The sequence below is a fragment of the Podarcis filfolensis genome (genome assembly GCF_964270895.1).
Source record: "Podarcis filfolensis genome assembly, chromosome: 5".
In the NCBI taxonomy this organism is placed as follows: Eukaryota; Metazoa; Chordata; class Lepidosauria; order Squamata; family Lacertidae; genus Podarcis; species Podarcis filfolensis.
In genome coordinates, this window is record NC_139608.1 from 2,395,440 (window position 1) to 2,420,828 (window position 25,389).

Genomic DNA, 25,389 nt, shown 5'->3' on the forward strand with positions numbered 1-25,389 from the left:
GGATGACAAGAAACTCACATCTGCAGGAGGCACCTAGGTGGCTTAAAAGAAGATGAGGAAAATTCATGGAGGAGGAGATGGAAACTGATGGCTCCTAGCCAGGATGGCTCTGCTCGGCCTCCGCAGTCAAAGGCAGAAATGCTTCTGAATATCAGTTACTGGAAACCACAGGAGGGGAGAGTCGCTCTTGTGTTTGAATCCTGCTTGTGGGTTCCTGTGAGAACAGGATGAGGGACTAGATGAGCCATTGGCCCTGATCCAAAAGCTCTTCCTTATGTTTGTTTTTTTATGCACTGTTTTCCCAACATGGACTTTTTATTTGGTTGTTGAATTGCTTCGGAAAATTCAGAAGATTGCAAATTCCAAAGGATAGGAATTCATAGTTTCTCGCAGACGTCTGGTTTGGCCACTGGGACAACAGGATGTTGGACCAGATCGTACCTCCTAATATTTTTGTCCCCAAAACCTGGACATCAGGAAGGGTGCGTCTTCCGGTCTCCCAGGACTGGATTCTGTACTCCGGGATGTCCTGATTAAAACAGGATATTTGCAAGCTATGCTAGATTGATTGATCCAAACAGCTCTTCTTATGTTTTCATATTCTATTCCTTTGCACAGAAGATGGAATTTTGCAGGACCAACTTCCTCATTCCTGCAGGACTAGATGTGTTTGTAAAATAATAATAATAATAATAATAATAATAATAATAATAATAATAATAATAATTGTGCACTGAGCTCTCTGGTTACCAGAGCCACGATTTGTGACCCACAGTGCTGGATTTACGTATAAGCTAAACAAGCTATAGCTGAGGGCCCCACTCTCTTGGGGACCCCCAAAAAATATAAAGGAAAAAAACCTGGATGTACATTTCCAAAATATAAGATAAAAAAAGGAATAAAATAAAACCTTCATACAGCAACAGTGTTTTGTGTTGTGTAGGCTCCTATGATGTAAGTCATGGGCCCCGTCTGCTAGCCTGCTCCCTAAAATATCACTGGTTTGCTCCTTTCTATATATAGGGTGCCTACATTCTGCATTCTGCATGAGAGCTGGACCATAAAGAAGACTGGTCGCCAAAGAATCAATGCTTTTGAATTCTGGTGCTGGAGGAGACTCTGGAGAGTTCCATGGACTGCAAGAAGATCAAACCTATCCATTCTGAAGGAAATCAGCCCTGAATGCTCACTGGAAGGACGAATCCTGAAGCTGAGGCTCCAATACTTTGGCCACCTCATGAGAAGAGAAGACTCCCTGGAAAAGACCCTGATGTTGGGAAAGATGGAGGGCACAAGGAGAAGGGGACGACAGAGGATGAGATGGTTGGACAGTGTTCTCGAAGCTACCAGCATGAGTTTGACCAAACTGCGGGAGGCACTGGAAGACAGGAGGGCCTGGCGTGCTCTGGTCCAGGGGGTCACGAAGAGTCGGACACGACTAAACGACTAAACATTCTGCATGGACTGGTCTCATGGCCACATGTGCAAATGGCTTTAGATACCTATGAGGTCCATAAATTACCACATAGTGTATATTCAACACACACAAAAACAGTGACAATTTGCTGTTGACAAAGGACAGCTGGACATGTAAAGGGCCCCGTTACCTTCAAGAGCTTAGGGCCTCAGCAAACCTAAATCCAGCCCTGGTGACCCACGAGGCTCAAGGCAACTAAGTACCAGCTTGCTGGCAGCTGGGGAAATGCCTTAAATAGGTTGGGTCGAACGGGTACAGCGTGGGTGAGAAGGGAAAGCAAAACGCGGAGAGTTATTCGAATTCCTCTGCTCTCCAGCCTGTGGGCACCTGGCAAAAAGGCCCACAAAGGGACCCACATGCGGTTTCATGGAGAAATGCTTTGGGGAAGCGCGTCTCAGGCCCCTGACATATTGTTAGAGCCAGGCCGAACCCTGCAGCTGTAACAGCTGGCACCGCCCAGGCCCCATTGCCAAGGATACAGTGCCCACCTCGTGCCAACGGTGATTCAGGCGGAGGCAATTCCTGTAAGCTGAAGAGGGAAGGGAGTGGCCCTGTCTTTTTTCCTTGAGGGTAGGGCTGGCTGTCTTCGCCGTGGAGGCGGCACAGCAGGTGCGGAGAAGAGGGGTGGACCCCGATTGCGGCAATGTTGCGCCACCCTTGCCAGCTTGAATCCTGCGCCGGCCCCTGCGCTAGCGTCCCATTTCCTGGCGCTGTGGGGCTAAGGCGGCTGCCCCAGAATGGCTCCATCCTGCTGCACATTGTGGTCCTTAGCAGGAATGTGGCGTGGGCTTGCCCTCATCTCCCTGCAGGATTGCTGCCCATGGAGTGAGCTAAGTTGCAGGAAAGGGAGCGGGGCAGAGGGTGTGCCTTTTCGTGCATTCGCATAAAAATTGCGCGATTGCAACAGGCCTCTTAAAATATGCAGGTATCTGCACATGGTTGCATCAAGTCAGTCTTTCCTGCTTTCCCCCAACTTCTTCCTTGTAAGAAGCATATGCAATAGAAAGCTGTGCGTGTTTGGCACCTGGGTACGACCCCACTTTTTGCAAACGCAGCAGTTAAACTCTGGGACGCTGTTAAATCCTGGATAAAGTTGGTAGACAAATGTTTGTTGCGTGGCGAGACCTCTCCCCCCCCCCCCCAAGTGAAATGAAGACACTGGACACATTATTTAAGGTTAATGGGCATAAAAAGGCCACAACTTTATCGATTACAGGAATTGGCTCCTATCGACTACTTTGCATGGGGACCGGGAAGGGTTATCCACAAGCCGTGGGAGTCCTGTTGATGTACGCCAACTAGGATCCCACGGGTGTCACCACTCGGGGGCGTGCCGGAGACCCTTACCTCCCTAGGTTTCGGACAAGGCAACGCCCCCCGGAGTCCTCTACCGGACTACCCTTTTCATTGGGGGAATGTGATGGCGTTTCCTTCCCCCCCCTTCCTTTGCATAACAATTAACCCCTGCCAATGCCTAACCGCCAATACCGAAGAAGTTGTGACGTTTGCTACGAGGTAGGCGAAAAAGCCAAAAGGCTGGAAATGCGCCAAGTTGGAAAAATTCCTACCAGGCCCCTTGCGGCGACCAACCGGAGTCCATAGCAAGCTCAAAGCTAGCTAAGCCTAAAGGGTGGGTGGGATGGGAAAACCGGGCAGCTGGAACGGGGCAAAGAGGGCGGTCCCCGGGCGTGCCGGCCTTAAATGGGCTAGGCCACGCCTCCCCAGCCCGCCGATTGGCGGGCCGGGTCGCAGACACGCCAGGGATTCCCTCTTCTTGCGGGGGCTAAAACCAGCCCCCGCGTGTGTGGGAGAGGGTGGCCCACAACCCCCCCTCCTCTCGAGCTCGGAAGGGGCTTTTTCTATCCCTCCTAATACTAAAACCTCCAATGAAGGCTGAATGGTGGGAAAGTCAGAACAGAAACCAGGAAGAACTCCATCATGCGGCACATTGTTAAACTATGGAACTCCCTGCCACAGGAGGCAGTGATGACTACCAAAGGAGATAGCTTTAAATGTCGGCTTGACAAATTCATGGAGGAGAGTGCTATTCCATGGCTACTAGCCATAACAGCTGGGTTCGCGCTCTCTACACTCGGAAGACATTAAGAGAAGTATTTTCTGGCAAATTAGAGGCAGGGGGGGAGTTGACTCATTCAGGTCCTGTTTTCGAGGGGGATCTGGTGGCCACTGTGGGAACAAGATGCTGGACTAGAGGGACCATGGGCCTGATCCTGCTGAAGGAGCGTCTCCACCCCCATCGTTCAGCCCAGACACTGAGATCCAGTGCCGAGGGCCTTCTGGCGGTTCCCTCATTGCGAGATGCCAAGTTACAGGGAACCAGACAGAGGGCCTTCTCGGTGGTGGCGCCCGCCCTGTGGAACGCCCTCCCATCAGATGTCAAAGAGAACAACAACTATCAGACTTTTAGAAGACATCTGAAGGCAGCCCTGTTTAGGGAAGCTTTTAATGTTTGATGCCATTACTATATTTTAATATTTTGTTGGAAGCCACCCAAAGTTGCTGGGGAAGCCCAGACAGATGGGTGGGGTATAAATAATAAATTATTATTATTATTATTATTATTATTATTATTATTATTATTATTATTATTTTCTCAGAGGTTGAGCAGCCGGAGAGGCAGTAGCTCAAGTCTCCAAATAGCATTGGTCCTCCAAAAGCCAGAAACAGACACTTGCATTTCTCCTAGTCTGTCTCAGACCTCTGAGCTGCCAACCTTGCAGGGTTGGCATCAGTATCTGTGGGCACTGCCAGGGTTCCTGCCCCACACCCCCAGTGGGTGGCACCTGCCTCAGGCTTTCTTTTAAAAAGTTCTTACTTAGCTGCAATTCCTGCACTGAATGGGGTTGGACTAGATGAGTCTTGGGTCTCTTCCAATTCTACGATTCTATGGCTTTTTGCAGTTGCCATCTTTATTTTTGACAAAGCCCTGTATGGATACGAGGGATGGCTGACTTAATCACATTAGGTTTCTTTCAGTTTCTCGCTTTTCCAATCTGAGTTTATTTTTCAGCACTACCTCATCAATTTGCAATTATCATTATTATTATTAAAGAAGTTATTTGTGAAAATTCATCAGCATTGTAATGCAGATTTCTCCTAACAGATACATTTTGTATGCAATTTTGCCTAATATAAATACGCTCCATATTTTCCTTATGTATCTTCAAATTTATTTTTCACCAACATTTGCATTTTTATGCACAGTTTACCTTAATATGTGCATTTTTGTATGCATTACTTGGCTGGAAAACCACAGTCCAATATTTGGAGCAGTGCAGATTCCAAAGGATTGCTGTGTTTCAGTTCTCAAATAGTTTTCAAAAGTACCAGTTAGGAAGATTTAACTTTAAATGTGAACTGAATGTAGTTTCCACCCATCTGTGAATTGATTACTTAACTCCCCTCCCCCACTTCATCGATAGTTTTGTCAAGGTTTTCACATTCTATTTAAACACCTAATAATTCCTTTTACTGTTTCCTCGCTTTGCCCTTCCCTCAAACAAAGACATGGTTGCTTTCCCTGACCCAAAATTCTAAATAATTCAACCGACTCTTAATATGGTAACACAGAATATTTATGTCTTTATTGGGACCATTTTTGCGCTGCTCCTCAGCAAATAAAGGCTCCCAGAGCAGCTTACATACTATCAAAACAAGGCAGTCTCTTCCCACGGACGTACAATAGAAAAAAGAAAAACATGGTACACAAAGGAAAAGAGACAAAGAGGGACGAGGAAAATCAAACTCAAGCAGCAATCTCTAAACAACTGTTCTTCTAATGGCCAGCTAATAATCTAGATAACACAAACGTAACTTAAATAAAACAATAAGAAGAAAATAACTTCTGGTCCAGGGTTGGGGTACAGATTGAGGCACCAGGGTCACCTAGATTAGGCTATATGACCTGTCATTTGTTATGGGAATTGTGTGTGTGTGTGTGTCTCATTCGTAGGGTGGGCACCAGATGGTACCTTGTTGGGGACCCCATCCATCCTGCACCCAGCCCCAATTCCCCAGGCGCCTTTAGCTTTCTCTGACCCAACTGCAAAGCCAATTCCATCACCTGGACAGGTGGGTGTGACCTGTCTTCCAGATGACCTCTCTTATCCCCTAGTCCAGCATCCTGTTCTCACAGTGGCCGACCCAATGTGCCAGTTTGCATTTCCTAGTGCCAAAAGTATTGCCCTGATGTGTAGAGATCTTTCCTATTCTACTCAATTCAAGAGGGTTCTGGAAGCTCCTATGCGTGAAAGAAACAAGCAGAAGGTTCATGTTGTTTGGGTTATTCCTTCAGAGAAGATGAGTACACTTGGCTTAAATTGGTTCTCTTCTCTCTTTCTGTCAAGGTCATGCTGGCTATAATAGTGAGGCCAGAAGGAGCCTGGGTTTCTCTTTCTATTTCTTTTATTTCTGGTGTGGTGTTCTATACATAGTATGCTATAGTGTTAAGGTTTAGTCTTATTACAAGTTATTGTAAGTTTACGTTAAGCCTGCTGCAACTGGATTTCTTATGGACAGGGCCAATCCTGAATGTAATGGATTTGTGACCATCATGTTCATTTGTCTTCAGTAGCAGTAAAGCCAACAAAGGTGTCAACAAAGGTCCGTATAGTAAAAGCTATGGTTTTCCCAGTAGTGATGTACGGAAGTGAGAGCTGGACCATAAAGAAGGCTGATTGCCTAAGAATTGATGCTTTTGAATTCTGGTGCTGGAGGAGACTCTTGAGAATCCCATGGACTGCAAGAAGATCCAACCTCTCCATTCTGAAGGAAATCAGCCCTGGGTGCTCACTGGAAGGACAGATCCTGAAGCTGAGGCTCCAATACTTTGGCCACCTCATGAGAAGTCTCCCTGGAAAAGACCCTGATGTAGGGAAAGATGGAGGGCACCAGGAGAAGGGGACGACAGAGGACGAGATGGTTGCACAGTGTTCTCAAAGCTACCAGCATGAGTTTGACCAAACTGTGGGAGGCAGTGGAAGACAGGAGGGCCTGGCGTGCTCTGGTCCAGGGGGTCACGAAGAGGCGGACATGACTAAACGACTAAACAACAAAGCAGTAAAGCTCAGCTGGATGAAATACAATGGCCTGTGGTCTATTTGTTGGGAATCCTGCAACATGTTCAAGTTGTTACGCTGCCAACTATACATTGGGATCTACTCTGGTTCAATACTGAGTAGAACTTCACTGACAAGATGCCCATTATGGGAAACCCACAAACAAGGACTTGAGCAACTCTTTCCTTCTATGGTTTACAACAACAGTTGTTCAGCCACTCTCACTGAAATAATAGCACTTATATTGCAGCCTAGGGCACAGTCCTATGCAATTCACATTGTGCCCCATGGAATTCAGTGGCTTAGGACTGCAGCCACAGAGTATTCTAAGGACTCCACGTTGCCTTGTACAACAACTTTGCTGGGTAGGCTTGCCTAATCCCTAGGTTGTAGAGGTGGAAACCTGAGACTAGGCGAGGGTGGTGTTGCTTTGGCAACAGGGCCAGATTCACTGAAATGTGCCATGGATTTTCTTTTTTCTTGTCACTGCATTTTAGATACAATGAGCTTAATACGATACGATAATCTTTATTGTCATTGTCCCATACAGAACAACGAAATTGAAAATCTACACCAGACATTCAGAAACCAACAAGGCTGCTATCCCAGCTATCCCAGCCTGGTTAGCCCCCTAAAAACTCTGATACCCCATAATTAAATACAATATACTCCCATAGAGACTCCTTACACTGCGTTTAAAACCAAAATCGCATTTGAATAGAAACTGTTTCTCAGGTGGCTGGTCCTAGTCTTTATAACCCTGGACCTTCTTCTGGAAGGCAGAAGCTGAAAGAGATCGATCCTGCGCTATCTCTGCAGCTTTCTTATGGCACCTGGAAGCATAAATTTGATCCAAGGTGGGAAAAGTGCAGACAATTATTCTTGCTGCAGTCTTTACAACCCTGGACAACATTGTTTTTTCCCTGACCGTGCAGCTCCCAAACCACATACAAAGACTATAAGTTAATACGCTCTCCACAGTACAATGGTAAAATGCCATCAACAGGTCCTTTGAGAGATTATTTTTCCTGAGGATTCTCTTAATGCTCATAGAATCAAAGACTGGAAAGGACCCCGAGTGCCATCTATGCAGGAATCTCAGGTAAGCATCCAACTCAGGTGTTGAAACACCTGAGTTATCAGGAGAGAAGCTTGCAATGGAAAAAAACCAAGGAGCATCGTGTTCAGATGTTCCTCAGATACCACATTCCTGCACTGAAGGTGGCTGACCTAGAAGAACCTCAAGTTCCCTTCCAATTCTGCAATTCTATGAACACTAGTGGAGCTGTTAACCACTATGACTATACTCTGCCTCAATAGCTGGAGGCAGCGATGCTTCTGAACGTCCATTGCTGGAAACCACAGGAGGGGAGAGTGTTGCTCTTGTGCTCAGCTCCTGCTTGTGGGTTTTCCCCAGGCATTTGACTGGCCCCTATGAGAACAGGATGCTGGGCTAGATGGGCCATTGGCTTGCAGGCAGCTGTCAGGCTTCTAGAGAACTGCGTCTCCTTTCAACAGGGGAGATCTTTCCAGACCCTGTGGTTAAATCCTGTGTAGCCCTGAACCCTGCAAAAGGAGGTTTTGCCATTCCAGGACGGTAGCTCAGAGCAGCTGCTTTGCATCCAGAAGGTCCCTGGTCCAACCCCCAGGGTAATCCTGGGAAAAGTCTGCAACTTTGGAGAGCTGCTTCCAGCCTGAGATGATGCCCACGATGAGCTACATGGTTGGACTCAGCACACAGTTTCCTACATTATAAGGCCGGGTGGGGGTTTTGCATCTCACAGCCCTTTCATTAGCTACCCCCACCCTCTTTAGCAACATTTCAAGGTGCAGGAGGAATAAACACAACACATTCACCACAAAAGGAAAACCCCCAATTCGCCGGACGTTCAGAAGCCAAAACTCCCCCGAGCGAGGGAATAACCCAGCTTGTTTCGGTTTCCAAGGAAAGACATCAGCCCCGTGTAGGTCTCTATGAGGAGGGGCTCATGGGCCACCTCCACCCCGGCAGTTCGGCCAGCTGTGGGATCCGTTCTTTCGGCATTCTGGACTGCTTGAACCAGCATGGCAGTGAAGGCAGAGATCTGCAGAAAGGCAGGAGAAGAATCCGGTCAGGCTGGCCACATTTTTTTTGGAGCTGCTGAACAGGACAATAGATTTGTAGCCTGGTCTGGTAATAATTTATGTTGGGCCATCATAACCTTGCAGATAGAAAGAGGAGGCTTTCTCTGCACAGTGCAAACTGTGGAACTGCCTCCCACAGGAATCAAGAAGCCACAAATACATACAAATGCAAATCTCCCGCACTCCTTCTATGCAAGGATGCAGAACTGCCCTGGAATTTTTTGAGAACTAATCCAGGACAGGAGAAGTAGGCACAGGGAAAGATAGCTGCATCAGTTTTGCCCGAGATTCCAGTTTTTCCACTCTTCAGTTCTCCAAATTTCTACATCATTTTGCAAATCTTTTTTTTAAAAAAAATCCACATGAAAATTCAGCAATATTTTAGTGCAATTTTCTCCTAATGTACACATGTACGTGCTGTTTTGTCCAATACAGACACATGTATTTATTTATTTTGCAAATCTCAAATATAACACATTTTTGGATGTTACCCTCTCTAATATATACCTTTCTATGCACGCTTCACCCTACCACATGCATTCTTGTACGCCATACTTGGCTGGCAAACTGCATTGCAAAATTCAGAGAAGTGTGACTCTTGAAGGATCTCTGTGCTTTGGTTCACACACCCTGCAAAATTAGGTCTACTTGCCTACAAGTGCCAAACCAAAACAAATTTTTACCCCATCCCCATTTCTCAAGTGTGGCTGGGTGCTAAGGATGCCCACATATTAAAAATACCCTGACAGGAATGGCCAAAGCCAGCCAGCCACTGTGCACATTCTGTGGGTCGCTCCCATTGCAACTGAAGGAAAACAACAGCCTGCCTAGGAAACCAAGCGATGCTTGGCCGTCCGCAGCAAATAACATTTGAAACTGAATCCCGGCCATCTCGCTGCTGAGAATATTGAGGAACCAGGAATCTCCACTTGTCCTTCGACCACCCCTCTGCCACCTCCCCAGAGAATATTTTGTCCCACACTGGAAATACGCTGCAGGCTCATGGGGTGCATGAAAAATCCTCCCCCCCCCCCAATTCCTGCTCTGAAAGTCTCAGGAGCTTTCGGAATCTTGTGCACACGAAAGATGCTGGCTCTTTCTGCCCCCATTCAGAGATCGAGGATTAAAAGCGGTCCATGGCAGTGAATTCTAACATGACATCCTCAGAACCCAGGGAGCACAAAGGAGGTTGGGTTACACGCCAGGCAGACAGACAGACCCCATGGAGAGGTGCCAAAATCTCGAGAGTAAACAGAGAGAGCAGGGCCGTCTTAAGCATATCCGGCGCCGTGGTGCAAAGCTCCCTCCAGCGCCCCCCCCCCATTTCCCAGAGTTTTTAAGGGAGGGCGGCTCCTCCAGCGGGGAAGAGGCGGAGGATGGAAGCGGCGCTTCCTGGCTCAGCTGGCCTCTCTGTGCCATGTTGGCCATGGCAGATGGAGGCTCCGGGCACGGCACTGCTTCAGCGTGGCATGGCGGAGGCGGGCAAGGGTGGCAAGCTGGTGCCAGGAGGCACCGCGTCCAGGCTCCGCCTCTTCCCTGGTGCCCTCCAGAACTTTGCGCCCTGGCGCCCCATGCCACTAGCCTCTAGGGTAAGACGGCCCTGAGCGAGAGACACAACTCAGGAAGAAATAGCTGGTGGGTGTTTGGGGGAAACAAAGCCGTGTTGCTCATGATTAACCCCCTGTTGCCTCTTCACGCAGGTTCACACACATCGCTTCAGAGTTCGACATGGAGATTGCAAGCTCCTCAGTGCAAAGAACTGTATTTCTGGAACTAAGCAATTAATGGGTAGTGAGAATTGCCAGCTCGGTTCCAGGCCAGATGTGATGCTCAGCTGGGGTGGGCTGAGAAATTCGATTCAGGTTCCCACTTAAAGGAGGACCTACTCAGTTTGCACTTTCTGAAACAGTGCAGGAACCCAAACACAGCCCTCCGTGGAATCTGCACTTCTCTGAAACCCTCAATGCAGTTCTCCAATAAAGTAATTTGTGCAAAATGTACATGCCAGAGTGAAGCATGCACCAAAATTGCTTTGCAAAAAATGTATATATTAGGCAAAATTGTATTCACAAATCTGTACATTAGGAGAAATCTGGAAAAAAGGTGCTAATAAATGTTCATGAGGACAAGGAAGGAAGGAAGGAAGGAAGGAAGGAAGGAAGGAAGGAAGGAAGGAAATAAGCTGCTGTGGAAATAAGGAGAACTGAAATTAAGGCTGAAAATAATGAGGAACCAAATTTAGCAGATTCACCCATCCCTCTGCTTCTAGGGCTCTGAATGTCAAGAAGCAGGTGGAAATCTGTCCCCTTCATCTCAACCTTTATCACTCCCTCCAGGCCTTAATCAGGCCCCAAATACGTTTTCATTTCAGCTACGTTTTCTTCCGCCACAGAAGCTGGAGTGTGAATGTTTGGAGAGGTCTCTTCCCTGAGCAGCAGGAATGTCGTGGTCATTCAATGCCACCACCACCCCTCGGCTGAGCCAGTTGCAGCCACAGGATTCCCTGCCATGACAATATACCACTGCAATAAAGTTGCTTATCCCAACAAGATTAGCAGGAAGAACCGATTGCAGGCATTAGGAGTGTGTGATGTAGTTGGCCAATATCCCTCGAGTGCAAAAGCAGCTCACCCTTCTCAGATACGCTGACATCACAGAAAAGTCACTGATTCGTCATCTGCAAATGCAAATCTTTGGAGACAGGTGTCTCCAGGCACCATCCTGAATGGAAATCGGCTTGGGGTTTTCCTTAGCCGTGCCGCCCACCAGGAAGTGATGCAGGCGCCTTCTTGGGAAAGGAGAGGGCACTTTGGAATCCGGGTCATGCTACCTTGCCACACCCTAAAGCCCTAAACCAAATCCTTTCCTCGGTGGATGGCTGTCTCAGTGCCTGCTCATCTTGAAACAGGGCCTTTCCGGGGCTGCTCCTAGATTGAGGGGTTCTCTCCCAAGAGAGTGGACTGGCTCCCTCCTTGGTTATCCATCCACCATCAGGCTGAGACCTTCCTGCCCAGACAGGCCTTTGGAGACTAAAGTGCAGAAGACGTTGATTGCTGGGCTGACAAATTGGAATTTAATTGCTGGTTCCAAATGTGTTCTATTGTATTTTAACTTGTTTCTTCTTATTACTCCTTGTACAGTGGTACCTCGGGTTACATACGCTTCAGGTTACAGACTCCGCTAACCCAGAAATAGTGCTTCAGGTTAAGAACTTTGCTTCAGGATGAGAACAGAAGTCGTGCTCTGGCAGTGCGGCAGCAGCAGGAGGCCCCATTAGCTAAAGTGGTGCTTCAGGTTAAGAACAGTTTCAGGTTAAGTACGGACCTCGGGAACGAAATAAGAACCGTATTTTTCGCTCTATAAGACGCACCAGACCACAAGACGCACCTAGTTTTTGGAGGAGGAAAACAAGAAAAAAAAATATTCTGAATCTCAGAAGCCAGAACAGCAAGAGGGATCGCTGCGCAGTGAAAGCAGCAATCCCTCTTGCTGTTCTGGCTTCTGGGATAGCTGCGCAGCCTGCATTCGCTCCATAAGACGCACACACATTTCCCCTTACTATTTAGGAAGGGGAAAGTGAGTCTTATAGAGCGAAAAATATGGTACTTAACCCGAGGTACCACTGTATAATGTTTCAAAAAATTTCTGTGTTGCCTTGAATCCCAACTTGGGAGAAAGCCATGTCCCGTTCCTGGGGAGATGTCGTTGTGGGCCGGGAGCAAGCCCTCCGCGGCGCCATTGAATGGTCCTCAGCCATGTCACCCTTAGGCCGTCCAATTCGGATGGTCTGGGGGCATGGCGCAGGCTATTTAAACTGCCCACAGCCGAGGACTCGCCCCTGTCTTTCTCTCTGCTCGGCCAGTTCTCCCTCCCTCCCTCCCTTAGGTTAGGCTCTTTATCTCCTGACCTTGCTATGGACCTCAGTTGGTCGCCTTGGTTGTCCAAGGGGCCTGGTAGGAATTTTTCCACTTGGCAAATTGGCACCGGCCATTTGGTTTTTCCGCCTACCTCGTAGCAAATCATCACAACTTTGTAAGGTTTGGCGGTTAGGCATTGGAGTATTCGGTTGAAGGGGAGGGGAGGGGAGAGGAGGTAGTGGCCATCACCCACCCCTCCAAATTCCAAGGGTATTCTGTTAAAGGAATCTGGGGGGGGGTCTCCATCTGAAGCCCCAGACGGGGGGCTAGGGCCATGGCACGACCCCTAGCGGTGACCCTGGGGGAGTCCCTAGTTGATGTGCATCAGCAGAGCTCCCCCTACTGGTGGTTAACCCTTCCAAGATGGGCAGAAGTAAGACATAGTTGTGTGGTTTCCAATGCCTAAGCCAATACCACTCACATTCTATAACAAATAAAGTTGTGGTCTTTTTGTAACCAAATATATTGTTTCATGTGTATTTATTTCATTTCCCGGGAAGGTTTGGGACCTTGCCACGCAAACATGAGATAAAAATGCATTAAACAGAAATACTAAAAATTTATTCTCCCCACCTTCACCACCCGCTTTCCTGCAGTGATGCTCTAAGTGGCTGCAGCAAATCCCAGCTGGGAACCTGGACTAAACCCGATTTTTTAAAAGGGGCAATAAAATCTAGCCAGAATGGACTATTAAAGGACAGGCCTAGCTAGTAGCAGCTTAGGAAGCCCAAATGTCTAGGCTGGGCTTAAACTTCAAGTTCCTGCATGTGTTTGCTTCTGCTCTGTCTCCAAGATCTCTGCTGCCCTGGTAGACTATGTTATTTGCTTGCATGCTTTCTGGCGGGCTGCCCTATTGTGACCACATTTTGCTGCTGTAAAATCTAAAAGGCGGTGTTTTGTGTGTTCGTGCCTCACGTGCTGGTCCCTTTCCACCGGAGGTACATCTCTGCCTGTGTTTCCTGCTGCAAGTATTTGGGATTGCTGAAAAGCGATTGCACCTGGAGTCCTTCAAATGAAAGCTTCGGGGTTGGAGGGGCGACCTGAGAAGTCCGACCCGCGTGCGGTTTCACCCCTTGCTCTCCCAAGATGATCTCAGAGCCCGCAAGCTCCCTCCCTCCTTGCCCTCGGAGTTTGTGAGATTCCTAGCAGCTCCTTCATCTCTTGAAGTGTGAACGGTTCCATTCTTGCCAAATCGGATGTTTTCCTGAAACCACTTGGGCGAGAAATCCACCCCGTCTCGTTGAAGGAAAATAAAACCTCTTTTCTCTCCTTTTCCTTGTGCCCACGAGGGAGGGGGGGTTGAAAAGGGGACAACTTCCCAACGCTCCCCAAAGCTGGATTAAAGCACTCAGAGGCGACGGAGCGTCCCTTTGAACAAGCCACTCTGCACTCCTTCTCTCGCTCTGTTTTCCACAGGGAGATCCGATTACTGACATCCTTACGAGTGTGCAGATGGGGAGATAATTTGGGGAGGAGGAAATATTGTTTTTGACCTGAGCATGTGTGGTTTCAAATCGATGGTTGTGGAGCTTATATTTCACACTGCGGGGAGAAGGGGGGCATATGCCACTCACTTCCTGTTTACATTAAGGCACCAGGAATCCATTATTGCATGATCTCAGTTTCATGCCATGACGTTTATCTGATGCCCACTGTGGCTACTGCAACCGCCCACACATCCCTCCTGCATTTCTACATTTAGAAATTTATGTGGAGGGCTCAGTCGCCCATGCAAGTCTTCTTTAACCCGGGATTAGCCGCTGGTGAAAAGAAGGCCTATTGGTGGCTACCGGTCACAATTGCCACTATCCACAATGACCACGGCTGGACGCAGCAATGCTTCTGGAGACCAGTTGCTAGAAGCCACAGGAGGAAAAGGACTCCTTTGCTCAAATGCTCCTTTGCTTGCTGGTCATTGGTCTGATCCTGCACCAGCTTCTTCTTAAATTCTTATGCGGGGAGAAATTTGGATTGGTGAACATTTTTATGCAGATTTCTCAAACTGGGTATTGTGACTGGAGCATCCTTCAAAGTCCACACTTTCCTGCAGTTTGTTGTGTAGCTCTCCAATAATTAACAAAGGAGTGCAAGAACGTGTCTATTAGGAAAAGCGTGTGCATATACCTCAGCGAAAACATAACAATATACTATACATGGGAAACTTGCTTGCAAAAATGTGTCCGTCAGTCAGAATTGCAAACAAAATGAGTATTTTGTATTTGTTTTCGTTTGGGAGTTGCCTTGTTACTTTTACAATGAAAGGTGGTCTATAAATTACCTTCAAATTTTTTAAAATCATGTAAATACTTTAGCAGACGGATGCACTAATATGGGAGGGCCTCTTTTAAAAAAAGCCAAATCAATCACAAACTGATGTGAAAATGTGTGAACCAAGCTTAAGATTGGGAAAATGAGAAATCTAAATTGACGGGTCCATCGGTCTCTGATTATAGGTCGGTACCAATCCTCAGGGACACTGGTGGAGCTGTGGGTTAAACCACAGAGCCTAGGACTTGCTGATCAGAAGGTCGGCGGTTCGAATCCCCGCAATGACGGGGTGAGCTCCCGTTGCTCGGTCCCTGCTCCTGCCAACCTAGCAGTTCGAAAGCACGTCAAAGTGCAAGTAAATCAATAGGTACCACTCCGGCAGGAAGGTAAATGGTGTTTCTGTGTGCTGCTCTGGTTCGCCAGAAGCGGCTTAGTCCTGCTGGCCACATGACCCGGAAGCTGTATGCTGGCTCCCTCGGCCAATAAAGCGAGATGAGTGCCGCAACCCCAGAGTCGGTCACGACTGGACCTAATGGTTAGGGGTCCCTTTACCTTTACCAATCCTCAGAGCTTAATTTTTAAGAAAAGCAGTCCGCGGAAGCTGCAAATAGGAGTGGGGAATGGGTGCGTGGGGAGAGGGGCTTAACCCTGTCCCTGCCGGCCGTTTCCCCACTCTGAATTGCCTTACTCCAAGCTGCTCTCAAGAGAGAGGTTGGTCTCAAGATGAGCTGCAAGGGAACTCTCTGTTATTTTTTTAATTGTTACTGTTAACATTGGGATGTCCACTTTGGAAGCTACTGGATTATACCCTCGGTATGTCGGGGAATACAGTAGTACCTCAGGTTAAGTACTTAATTTGTTCTGGAGGTCCGTTCTTAACCTGAAACTGTTCTTAACCTGAAGCATCACTTTAGCTAATGGGGCCTCCCACTGCCGCCGTTGCACCATTTCTGTTCTCATCCTGAAGCAAAGTTCTTAACCCGAGGTACTATTTCTGGGTTAGCGGAGTCTGTAACCTGAAGCGTCTGTAACCTGAAGCGTATGTAACCCGAGGTACCGCTGTACTCTGAAGACGAAGGCTGGGGTATGCAGCAGCAGGCAGATCAGATCAGTTCAGAAGAGGAAGAAGAGGGTTGTCTGTGTTGGCAACACAATGCTGTAATGAAAAGGACTATAAAACTATCAACGGCTCGTTGATTCTGATCAGTGAGATACCAAAGGGAGAGGGGGGAAACTCCCCTGCCTGACACAGTATTACTGTTAGCCCAATCCATTTTATGTGCCCTCTTGACCCATTGTGGCCCACCTGGCAGATGGTGATAAACCTCTGGTTGATGTTCTTCACCGGGTGCTCAGTGAAGGTCGTGTAAGGCATGTCGGTGGAGAAGGGGTTCCAGCGCGCCAGGAGAGATGGCTCTCGCTGTTTGTCCCAGAAGATCCTCAGGCCTTCTCCCTCCCTCCTAGAAAGCGAAACATTTGGACAGGTGAGGAGGCACTGTCTTTTTCGGCAGACAGATCAAGAAGGGCAATTGGTTTGTTTCTTTCATTTATATACCATCTTTACTTCCCAAGGATCTCAAACTGGTGTACACGGTTGTTCTCTACCCACAATTCACCCTCAAAACAACCCTGTGGGTTAAGCATAGAGGTGGTAACTTGCCCAAGGTCACCCAGTGAGCTTTGTGGCTTGTTTGGGGATTCGAACCCTGATCTCCCAGGTCCTAGTCCAACACTCTAACCATTGTGCCACAATGGCTTCCTTGTTCCATAGAATGAGGCCTGGAGAATGCTAGAGGAGGCACAAGAATCATAGAGTTGTATAGTTGGGACCCTGAGGGTCCTCTAGTCCAACCCCGTGCAATGCAGAAATCACAGCTGAAGCATCTGCCAGAGCCAGGGCCTTTTCAACACTGGCCCCGGCTGGTGGAACGCTCTGCCTCATGAGACCAGGGCCCTGCAGGATCTGATTTCTTTCGGCAGGGCCTGTAAGACAGAGTTGTTCCGCCTGGCCTTTGGCTTGGAATCAACTTGATCCCCTCCCCCTCTTTCCCTTTTCCTTTCTCTTTCTGTGATGGGACTCCTACTTGGGGACTTCCCTGGCTTTTTTCTGGCCCACGTAGGACCAGTCTGGATAGTTGGCCTTGGTGAAGACTTGACGTTTTCACCCCCAAAAAAGTTTTTGATTTGAGTTTCCGCTGAAATGAGGCTGCATTTTGATGTTTTAATGTTGTATTTTAATCTTGTTTTTAAAGTTGTATTTCAATCAATTGTTTTTATATCTGGTGTTAGCCGCCCTGAGCCTGGTCTTGGCTGGGGATGGAGGGGTATAAATAAATTTTATTATTATTGTTATGAATATTATTTTTATTATTATCCATGACAGATGGCCACCCAAACTCTGCTGAAAAGCCTTTGGTGAAGGAGAATCCATCACTTCTCATGGGAGACTGTTCCACAGCTCTTACTATCAGAAAGTTCTTCCTGGTGTTTAGTCGGAATCTCCTGTCTTGCAACTCGAAGCCATTGGTTTGGGACCTACCCTCTGGAGTTGCAGAAAACAGAGGTCGAATGGCCACCTGTCCGTGATTTGTTAGCTGAGATGCCTGCATTGCAGTGGGTTGGACTAGATGACCCTTGTGGGTCCCTTCCAGTTCTACAATTCTATGAGGCTGAGAAGGGTGGAAAACAGAAGCATTCTGAGTTGTGAGTGTTTGGGGGTGGCTGCAGGAACACACCGATTTAAAGGAACTAGACTCAACTGTTTATGGTTCTCTCTGTGTGTGCATTGTGGGGGGTTGCTTCTTTTTTTAAAAAGTATTTGTAGGTACACTGAAACTAATGCTACTTTTTTATTTTTCTTAAGTAAAAGAGACAGATTAGATGTTTAGAAAAAAAATATGGGGGGGGGGGAACGACAGGTTTCCCATTTCAGATGTAATTACTGTAAAACCTCCCAAACACCTCTGCTGCGGGTGCCAAAACTCTGGCTTGGGTTTGTATTGTCTGAGAAATGAGCTAAATAAACCTTTATTTTGCTCCCTCCCTGAGCCGATCCCACAAGCAGGGGCTCTTTGATGGCTTCCAAGTTCTGGAACACGAAAAGCAAAAAGCGTCTCAGGGACAAAACGTTTCCCAAGACCTGGTTTGTTTTTTGTTTTTTTCCCATTCAGAAAGCACCTGGCTCAGAACATAAGTGAAAAAACAAAAACACAGCACAGATCTCGTCTCCTGCCTCTTTGCCAATTTCCGATATTTAGTATTTTGATATTCAAGCTCCACCTCTTATTTTCTATCTAGCTAAAGAACATAAAAAGAGCCTTCTGGTCAATGGCCCATCTAGTCCAACATCCTGTTTCTCACAGTTGCCCTTTCTGGGAAACCCACAAACACAATCCGGACTCAAGAGGAATTCTTCCCTCCTGTGGTTTCCGGAAACTGCTAGCCAGAGGAATCATTGCCACTGACCAATTCTAGGTGGCCTCAAGAGAAGTCTACCATCAAGATCAAGGGAAATAATAGTACCGCTCTATTATGGACTTCTGTGTCCAGTTCTGGGTACCACAATTTAAGAAGGATGGTGACAAGTTGGAAGGTGTGCAGAGGAGGGCGACCAAGATGATCAAGGGTCTGAAAACCAAGCCGTATGAGGAACAATTGAGGGAATTTTTAGCCTGGAAAAGAGACTGAGAGGAGATATGGTAGCCATCTTCAAATATCTCAAGGGCTGTCTCATGGAAGAGGGAGCAAGCATCTGCTGCTGCTCCAGAGGGTAGGAGCCAAACCGAAGGATTCAAATGAGAAGAAATGAGATTCAGATGAACCCTTAGGAAGAACGACTGATGGCAAGAGATGTTCAACAGCAGAACAACCTCCAAGGTTCTCCTTCCTTGGAGGTTTCCACGCAGAGGTCAGATGGTCATCTGTCATAGATGCTGGGGAACAGGACACTGAGAGGAGATATGATAACCATCTTCAAAGATCAAAAGGGTTGTCTCATGGAAGATGGAGCAAGCTTGCTTTCTGCTGCTCCAGAGGATAGGGCCCAGTGCAATGGATCCCAGTTGCAAGGGAGGAGATTCTGACTAAATTTCAAGAGCTGTTCCAGAGTGGAACGGTCTCGCTCAGAAGGTTGTGGACTCTCCTTCTTTGGATGTTTATAAGCAGAGGTTGGAAGGCCATCTGTCATGGGTGCTTTAGCTGAGATTCCTGCTTAGCCAACTCTACAATTCTAGGTGAAATATACTCGGAGTCGAGTGTGGATTTCATGCTCTTTATTCAGCTCATAGGGGTGAGGAGGAATGGAAGTTCCCCCAGAATGTCTGCCTTATATACATTATTTACACAATGGGCCCCATGTGATTGGCTAATTCCGGGATTCTCCTGTAGGCCAATCAGGTTGCGGATTCACTTCCACCTGGAGCTGGATTGGGTGGCTCCTGTGGACCAATCAGACTGCTGCATTCTGGATCCTATTGTTCTAGGACCAATCAGACTGCTGCATTTTGCATCCTATTCAACTCAGTACATAACACTAGGATTCTAGGATTCAGTTATTCTATTTTTCTATGAAATGGTCAGGGAGGGAAGTGGGGGGGGGGAATCAAGTCTATGGTTTAGTGGTTAAATCGAAAATCAAAACGTCATCACCAGAGCAATAAGTTCACCATGAGCCCATTCCCTTCTCTCTTCAGATATTGCCCTTTCCAGTCTTTCCCCCAAGTTCCCCTTACTATTCTTCTACTCTAGTATTAAGCACAGGAGCCCCTCAGGGATGTGTGCTAAGTCCCTTTCTCTATTCCCTGTACACATTTGATTGCACCCCACTGTATAAGTCCAACACAATCATCAAATTTGCGGATGATACAACAGTGGTGGGGCTCATTAGTGAGAACAATGAGACTGCTTATAGGAAAGAAGTACAGGGGTTAATTCAATGGTGTAAAGAAAACAATCTTATGCTTAACACCAAAAAAACCAAAGAACTCATAATTGACTTTAGGAGAAAGAAAAGTGTATTCTTACCATTGTACATAAATGGCGAGGAGGTGGAGAGGGTTGGTAGTTTTAAATACCTGGGCATCTATATCTCTGAGGACCTCTCATGGACTGCAAATATTAATATGGTTGTGAGGAAGGTGCAGGGGAGGTTGTATTTCCTGAGAATGCTCAGGGGACTGAATCTATCTCAGCACCTACTTCTGTCCTATTATCACAGTACCATCGAGAGTGTCTTAACCTATAGTGTATTATCGTGGTATGGGAGCAGCTCCGAAACGGATAAAAAAGCTTTACAGAGAATAATTAAAATTGCCCAGAATGTTATTGGGCTCCAACTACCAACCCTGGATGAGATCTTCACGTCTCGCACTTTGAAGAAGTCACACAATATCCTGAGAGATCCCACCCATCCTGCTCACAACTTCTTTGAACTGTTGCCTTCGGGCAGAAGATATAGGACAATGAAAACACGAACCACACGCCTTCTGAATAGTTTCTATCCAAGAGCTCTGATTGCACTAAATAATGATCTCAGGGCCAGTTGCAAGAAATAGCAAGCAGGGAGTAGGAAGGAATGAGATAGGTTTTAGGTTATGTTATGCCTTTAAATAGGTTATGTTATATTCTGGATTATGTTATGTTTTATAGATTATGTCTGAATAGGATGAGAGTGTTGGAATACGTGTAAATGTGTATGTGAACCCGGTCTTTGGGGGGGTGTTTGATTTTCGTTGTTGTGTATACTGTGTATATACGGACAATGACAATAAATTTATCTTTTCCCCCTATTGTCCTTTTTTTCAAGCACATTTCTTCCCTCACCCAGAGCTACAGAGGAGCACCCATTCCGATGACTAAAGCAGCACAACGGTGGCTCCCATCCTCTTTGTCCGCCTGAGCCTCTCCTCCCTGCAAACCTCAGAGAGGGAATTAAAAGGGTAGCCCCAGGCGGCACGCCAAGATTTACGAGGAAATGCAGACACGGATTCTTGCTCCGCAGGCTGGGCGTGGAAGCGCAGCAAGGGGGAAAGTGGGGGGGGGGGGGAGATTACAAACATGCAGGAAGAACCGGTGGCCCAAACCCTTTCCTCCGTCAAAACCCGCAAAGGCTTCTCTCCCCAGCAACGTAGGACGCTGCAGCCTCCATGTTTGTTTATGTTAGCGACCCAAAGGAAGTGAAAAGTTGGCACCTCAGAGGGCAAGTGGGCGCTGGTGGGTTTTGCTGACTGCATGACATCAGGAGAAGTTTCTTTCTTCCCCCCATAATGACAAGTCGGTCCCCCGAGAGTTTGGCACGGAGTCAGACAAAACCAAATTTTTGTGTGTGTTTTTTCAGAGAGTGCTTACAATTCTATCCACGGGCCTGAGCTGCTCCAAAACCCCAAAAGCAGCTGCTGCCTTTATGTTCTCCAGAGTCGCATGGCGCATGACCAAGAAACCTTCCAAAAGGCTTTGGGCTCAACCAAGTTAACTATCTGCTGTCCAGCCTGTGTTGGAGGCCTTGTAGGGGGGGGGGGAGAGACAGAGGCTCCAGGGGACACACAACTGAACTCTTTGAACCGACGATCTGGAAGGAACACCAGAGGCAATAGCAGTGGTTTTCAAAGGAGAGGAGGGCAAGGGAGGCAGGAAGACTCAAAGGCAAAGAAACATTTACCATATTTTTCGCCCTATAGGACGCACTTTTTCCCCTCCAAAAATGAAGGGGAAATGTGTATGCGTCCTATGGGGCGAATGCAGGCTTTCGCTGAAGCCTGGAGAGCGAGGGGGGTCGGTGCGCACCGACCCCTCTCGCTCTCCAGGCTTCAGGAAGCTATCCGCTAGCCGTGGGAGACGCGCGCTGAGCTCAGCACACCCCAAGCTTCGGGTTTCGCACAGTCCTCCGCTAGCCAGCCCCGCACCTGGGGGGGGGGAATAATTATTTTTTCTTTATTTCCCCCCAAAAAAACTAGGTGCGTCCTATGGGCCGGTGCGTCCTATGGGGCGAAAAATACGGTAAACATTTCAGCATAGCATAGCATAATATATATATATATATACAACTGAAAACAGTATCCATGCCATGCCCCTCTTCAAGAGCTTTGGCTATTCTTCTACAGTTCTCCATGACATATTGTTGTGAGCAGAGATTTCCAACGTGGACAAATAGGGAAGATCAGAAAAGAGAAAGGCTTCTTTGTGCTAATGAGGAGAGGAGAATTTGTTTGACTCGAATTAGACATAATATAAATGAGATTGCCTGGAAAAAGCAAGCTCACACCTCTCATCGAGCTTGTATAACAACTTAAGGAATGTATATAAAGGGCTCGTTTATCATTATATCGGGGAAATTATTCGTCTTCTTGTGTAGCTGCATTGTTTTATACTTTATGGACCCCCCATGATCATATTATAAAGTAGTTGTGTTCTAGGTTATAAATCATGCACTGCTAAGAATTCTCCACTCCACCCCCCCCCCCCCCAGCAAAATGTATTTCTTATTAATTAAAAAAGCATGAACATTTTTTTCTTCTGAAAGTGTGGCTGGGGGGAAAAAGTTTGAGAACCACTGGTCTATACGAATGAAACTATGGAACTCGCTGCCACAGGAAGCGGTGCTAACCACCAATTTGGATGGCTTTAAAAAGAGGGTTGGGAAAATCCATGGAGGAGAGGGCTGCTGAAGGCTACTGGTCAGAGAGGGCTCTTGTGTTCAGATCCTGCTTCCTACAGGTATCTGGTTGGCCACTGTGAGAGCAGGATGCTGGACTAGATGGGCCTTCTTATGTAACCCTCTGTTGTCTTTGTCCATGGAGTTTTCTTGGCAGGGATACTGGAGTGGCTTGCCGGTTCCTCCTCCAGGCGGATCACGTTTGGTCAAAACTCTCCACTATGACCTGTCCATCTTGGGTGGCCCTGCATGGCATAGCTCATAGCTTCTCTGAGTTATTCAAGCCCCTTCGCCATGGCAAGGCAGTGATCCATGAAAGGGCAATGAGACATCACCTTGCCAACAAAGGTTCATATAGTTAAAGCAATGCTTTTCCCAGTAGTGATGTATGGAAGTGAGAGCTGGACCATAAAGAAGGCTGATCGCCGAAGAATGGATGCTTTTGAATTATGGTGCTGGAGGAGACTCTTGAGAGTCCCATGGACTGCAAGAAGATCAAATCCATTCTGAAGGAAATCAGCCCTGAGTGCTCACTGGAAGGACAGATCCTGAAGCTGAGACTCCAGTACTTTGGCCACCTCATGAGAAGAGAAGACTCCCTGGAAAAGACCCTGATGTTGGGAAAGATGGAGGGTACAAGGAGAAGGGGCCGACAGAGGACGAGATGGTTGGACAGTGTTCTCGAAGCTACCAGCATGAGTTTGACCAAACTGCAGGAGGCAGTGGAAGACAGAAGTGCCTGGCGTGCTCTGGTCCAGGGGGTCACGAAGAGTCAGACACGACTAAATGACTAAACAACAACAACATGTAACCCTCTGTAGTGCATAATCCCAGAAGCACAGATTTACAGAGTTGGAAGGGTCCACTGGGGGTCATCTAGTACACCCCCTGCAATGCAGGAATCTTTAAGCCGATGCCAGACTCGAACCCATGACCCCAAGTTCAAGAGTCTCATGCTCTAGCAACTGAGCTACCCCTCACAGCCGAAGAACCCCTGACGCCGGGCGGCCATTCTCTCCAGGCTCCCTCTCCTGCCTCTCGCTTCCCTTTTCTCATGCACTGGTTCTGCCTTCCAGGGCGGTGCAACTCTGAGCAGAGACTACGCCCTTGAAGCGACGCAGCCAAAGACCGGGATAATTACAGTGTTCAGCAGCCCAGTTTACAAGGCAGCCTAAGTGCCGTCCCAAAATCAAAGTGGGAAATGGAGAGAGGGCTTTACTAGCGACTTAGTGAGATATTATTCATGCTTTTGAAGAGCGTTTTCTTTCCTGAGAGAGGGAGGCAAAGCTAGAATTAATGGACCCTTAGGCCCAAAGTATCCTGGCTATGTCTCATTTCCCCTTCCCAATGTTCCTCCCATCCCTCCTGGAAGTTTATTTCTTCATGCAGCACACCGTTGAGCTGTGGAACTCTCTCCCACAAGATGCACTGATGGCCATCAAAGTAGATCACTTGAAAAGAGGACTGGATAAATTCATGGAGGAGAGCTATCAGCCACGACAACCATGCCATATTTGGCCAGATAAGGGCGACCATCCACGATTTCCCCTGTTGTCCTGAAAGAGGCCTGTGTCCAATTCCTGCCCTGGGCTTGTTTGTTGTTGTTGCTGCTGCTGCTCTCGTCAACCCTAAGGGCCGGCGTTGCAGACAATGCCTTTTGGCGATAATCCCACCGGGATTTTCGAATCTCCTCTTTGTGTTCCTCTAATTACCCGCATGGTTTCAGGAGATAAATCACTTAGGGGAAGCATTTCAGGCTGCGGGTTTGGGTGCTTCCTGCAATGAATCCCCTTTGCCGCAAAATGCATTTCGGAGGACATTCTAATGCGGCACTTTAAGCAAACAAACGGGTTTGGGAATTAAGCCAGTGAGCAGCGACTACTGCTTAAAGTGAATCGGCGAGATTGGGGAGGGAAGTCAAAAGTTGTGGGTCCAATAAGCATGTGTGCGTGTTTGTGTGTGTGTGTGTGTGTGTGTGTGTCTTAGTTGTCTATCTGGCCCAAGACACTTTGCAGCCCCAATCAAAGGATAAGGTGGCAGCCTCTCCACATTCCATGCACAAAATCTGACTGTGTTAGCATCTGAATCTTAATTCAAATCTGTAAAGGCAGCCTCTCCACCTCCTCCTCCTCACCAGAGGAAGGCAGGGCTCTTTAGGACAGGCCACATGACAGAACCCCTGGCTCTGCCCTCCCAGTGCCTTCCCCAATTCCCTAATTCCCTACTTCTCCCAGCTCCAGAGCACCCTTGCGTGAGGCAGTGGCAGCATCCGTCAGCCAAATGGCAGGGCACTCCTGCCCTCCGAACCTTACAGACCTACATTGGCTCCCAGTACATTTCCGAGCACAATTCAAAGTGTTGGTGCTGACCTTGAAAGCCCTAAACGGCCTCGGCCCAGTATACCTGAAGGAGCGTCTCCACCTCCATTGTTCTGCCCGGAAACTGAGGTCCAGCTCCGAGGGCCTTCAGGAGGTTCCCTCCCTGCGAGAAGCCAAGTTACAGGGAACCAGGCAGAGGGCCTTCTCGGTGGTGGCCCCCGCCCTGTGGAACGCCCTCCCTTCAGATGTCAAGGAAACAAACAACTATCTGACTTTTAGAAGACATCTGAAGGCAGCCCTGTTTAGGGAAGCTTTTAATGTTTGATGCATTACTGTATTTTAATATTTTGTTGGAAGCCGCCCAGAGTGGCTGGGGAATCCCAGCCAGATGGGTGGGATATAAATATTATATTATATTATATTTATATTATACAAAACTAGGATAGTTCATGACACTCATAGATAGGGGTACAAGAAGGCATCAATGTCTCTTCTGATCTGGGTTGGCCACACGCAGCTCTCTTTCAACTCTGCTGCAGTTTGACTTCTGACATAAAAA

General features: G+C 47.6%; 1 protein-coding gene and 1 long non-coding RNA gene across 3 annotated transcripts in view; both read right to left on the reverse strand.

Moving 5' to 3' along the window:
• Positions 1-5,057: 5,057 nt before the first annotated feature.
• LOC310762298 overlaps positions 5,058-25,389 on the reverse strand; it is a 116,434-nt gene continuing 96,102 nt past the window's right edge. The window contains exon 2 of the long non-coding RNA XR_014547938.1: positions 5,058-5,935. This is a non-coding gene — a long non-coding RNA (uncharacterized lncRNA). The remainder of the gene's footprint in view (positions 5,936-25,389) is intronic.
• TPRG1 (tumor protein p63 regulated 1) overlaps positions 7,013-25,389 on the reverse strand; it is a 58,733-nt gene continuing 40,356 nt past the window's right edge. For both annotated transcript variants that reach the window (XM_083612979.1, XM_083612978.1), the window contains exons 5-6: positions 16,171-16,324; positions 7,013-8,639 (exon numbers count right to left, since the gene is read on the reverse strand). In XM_083612979.1, the coding sequence (XP_083469105.1) occupies positions 8,445-8,639; positions 16,171-16,324 (349 nt within the window). In that variant the 3' untranslated portion in view covers positions 7,013-8,444. The remainder of the gene's footprint in view (positions 8,640-16,170; positions 16,325-25,389) is intronic.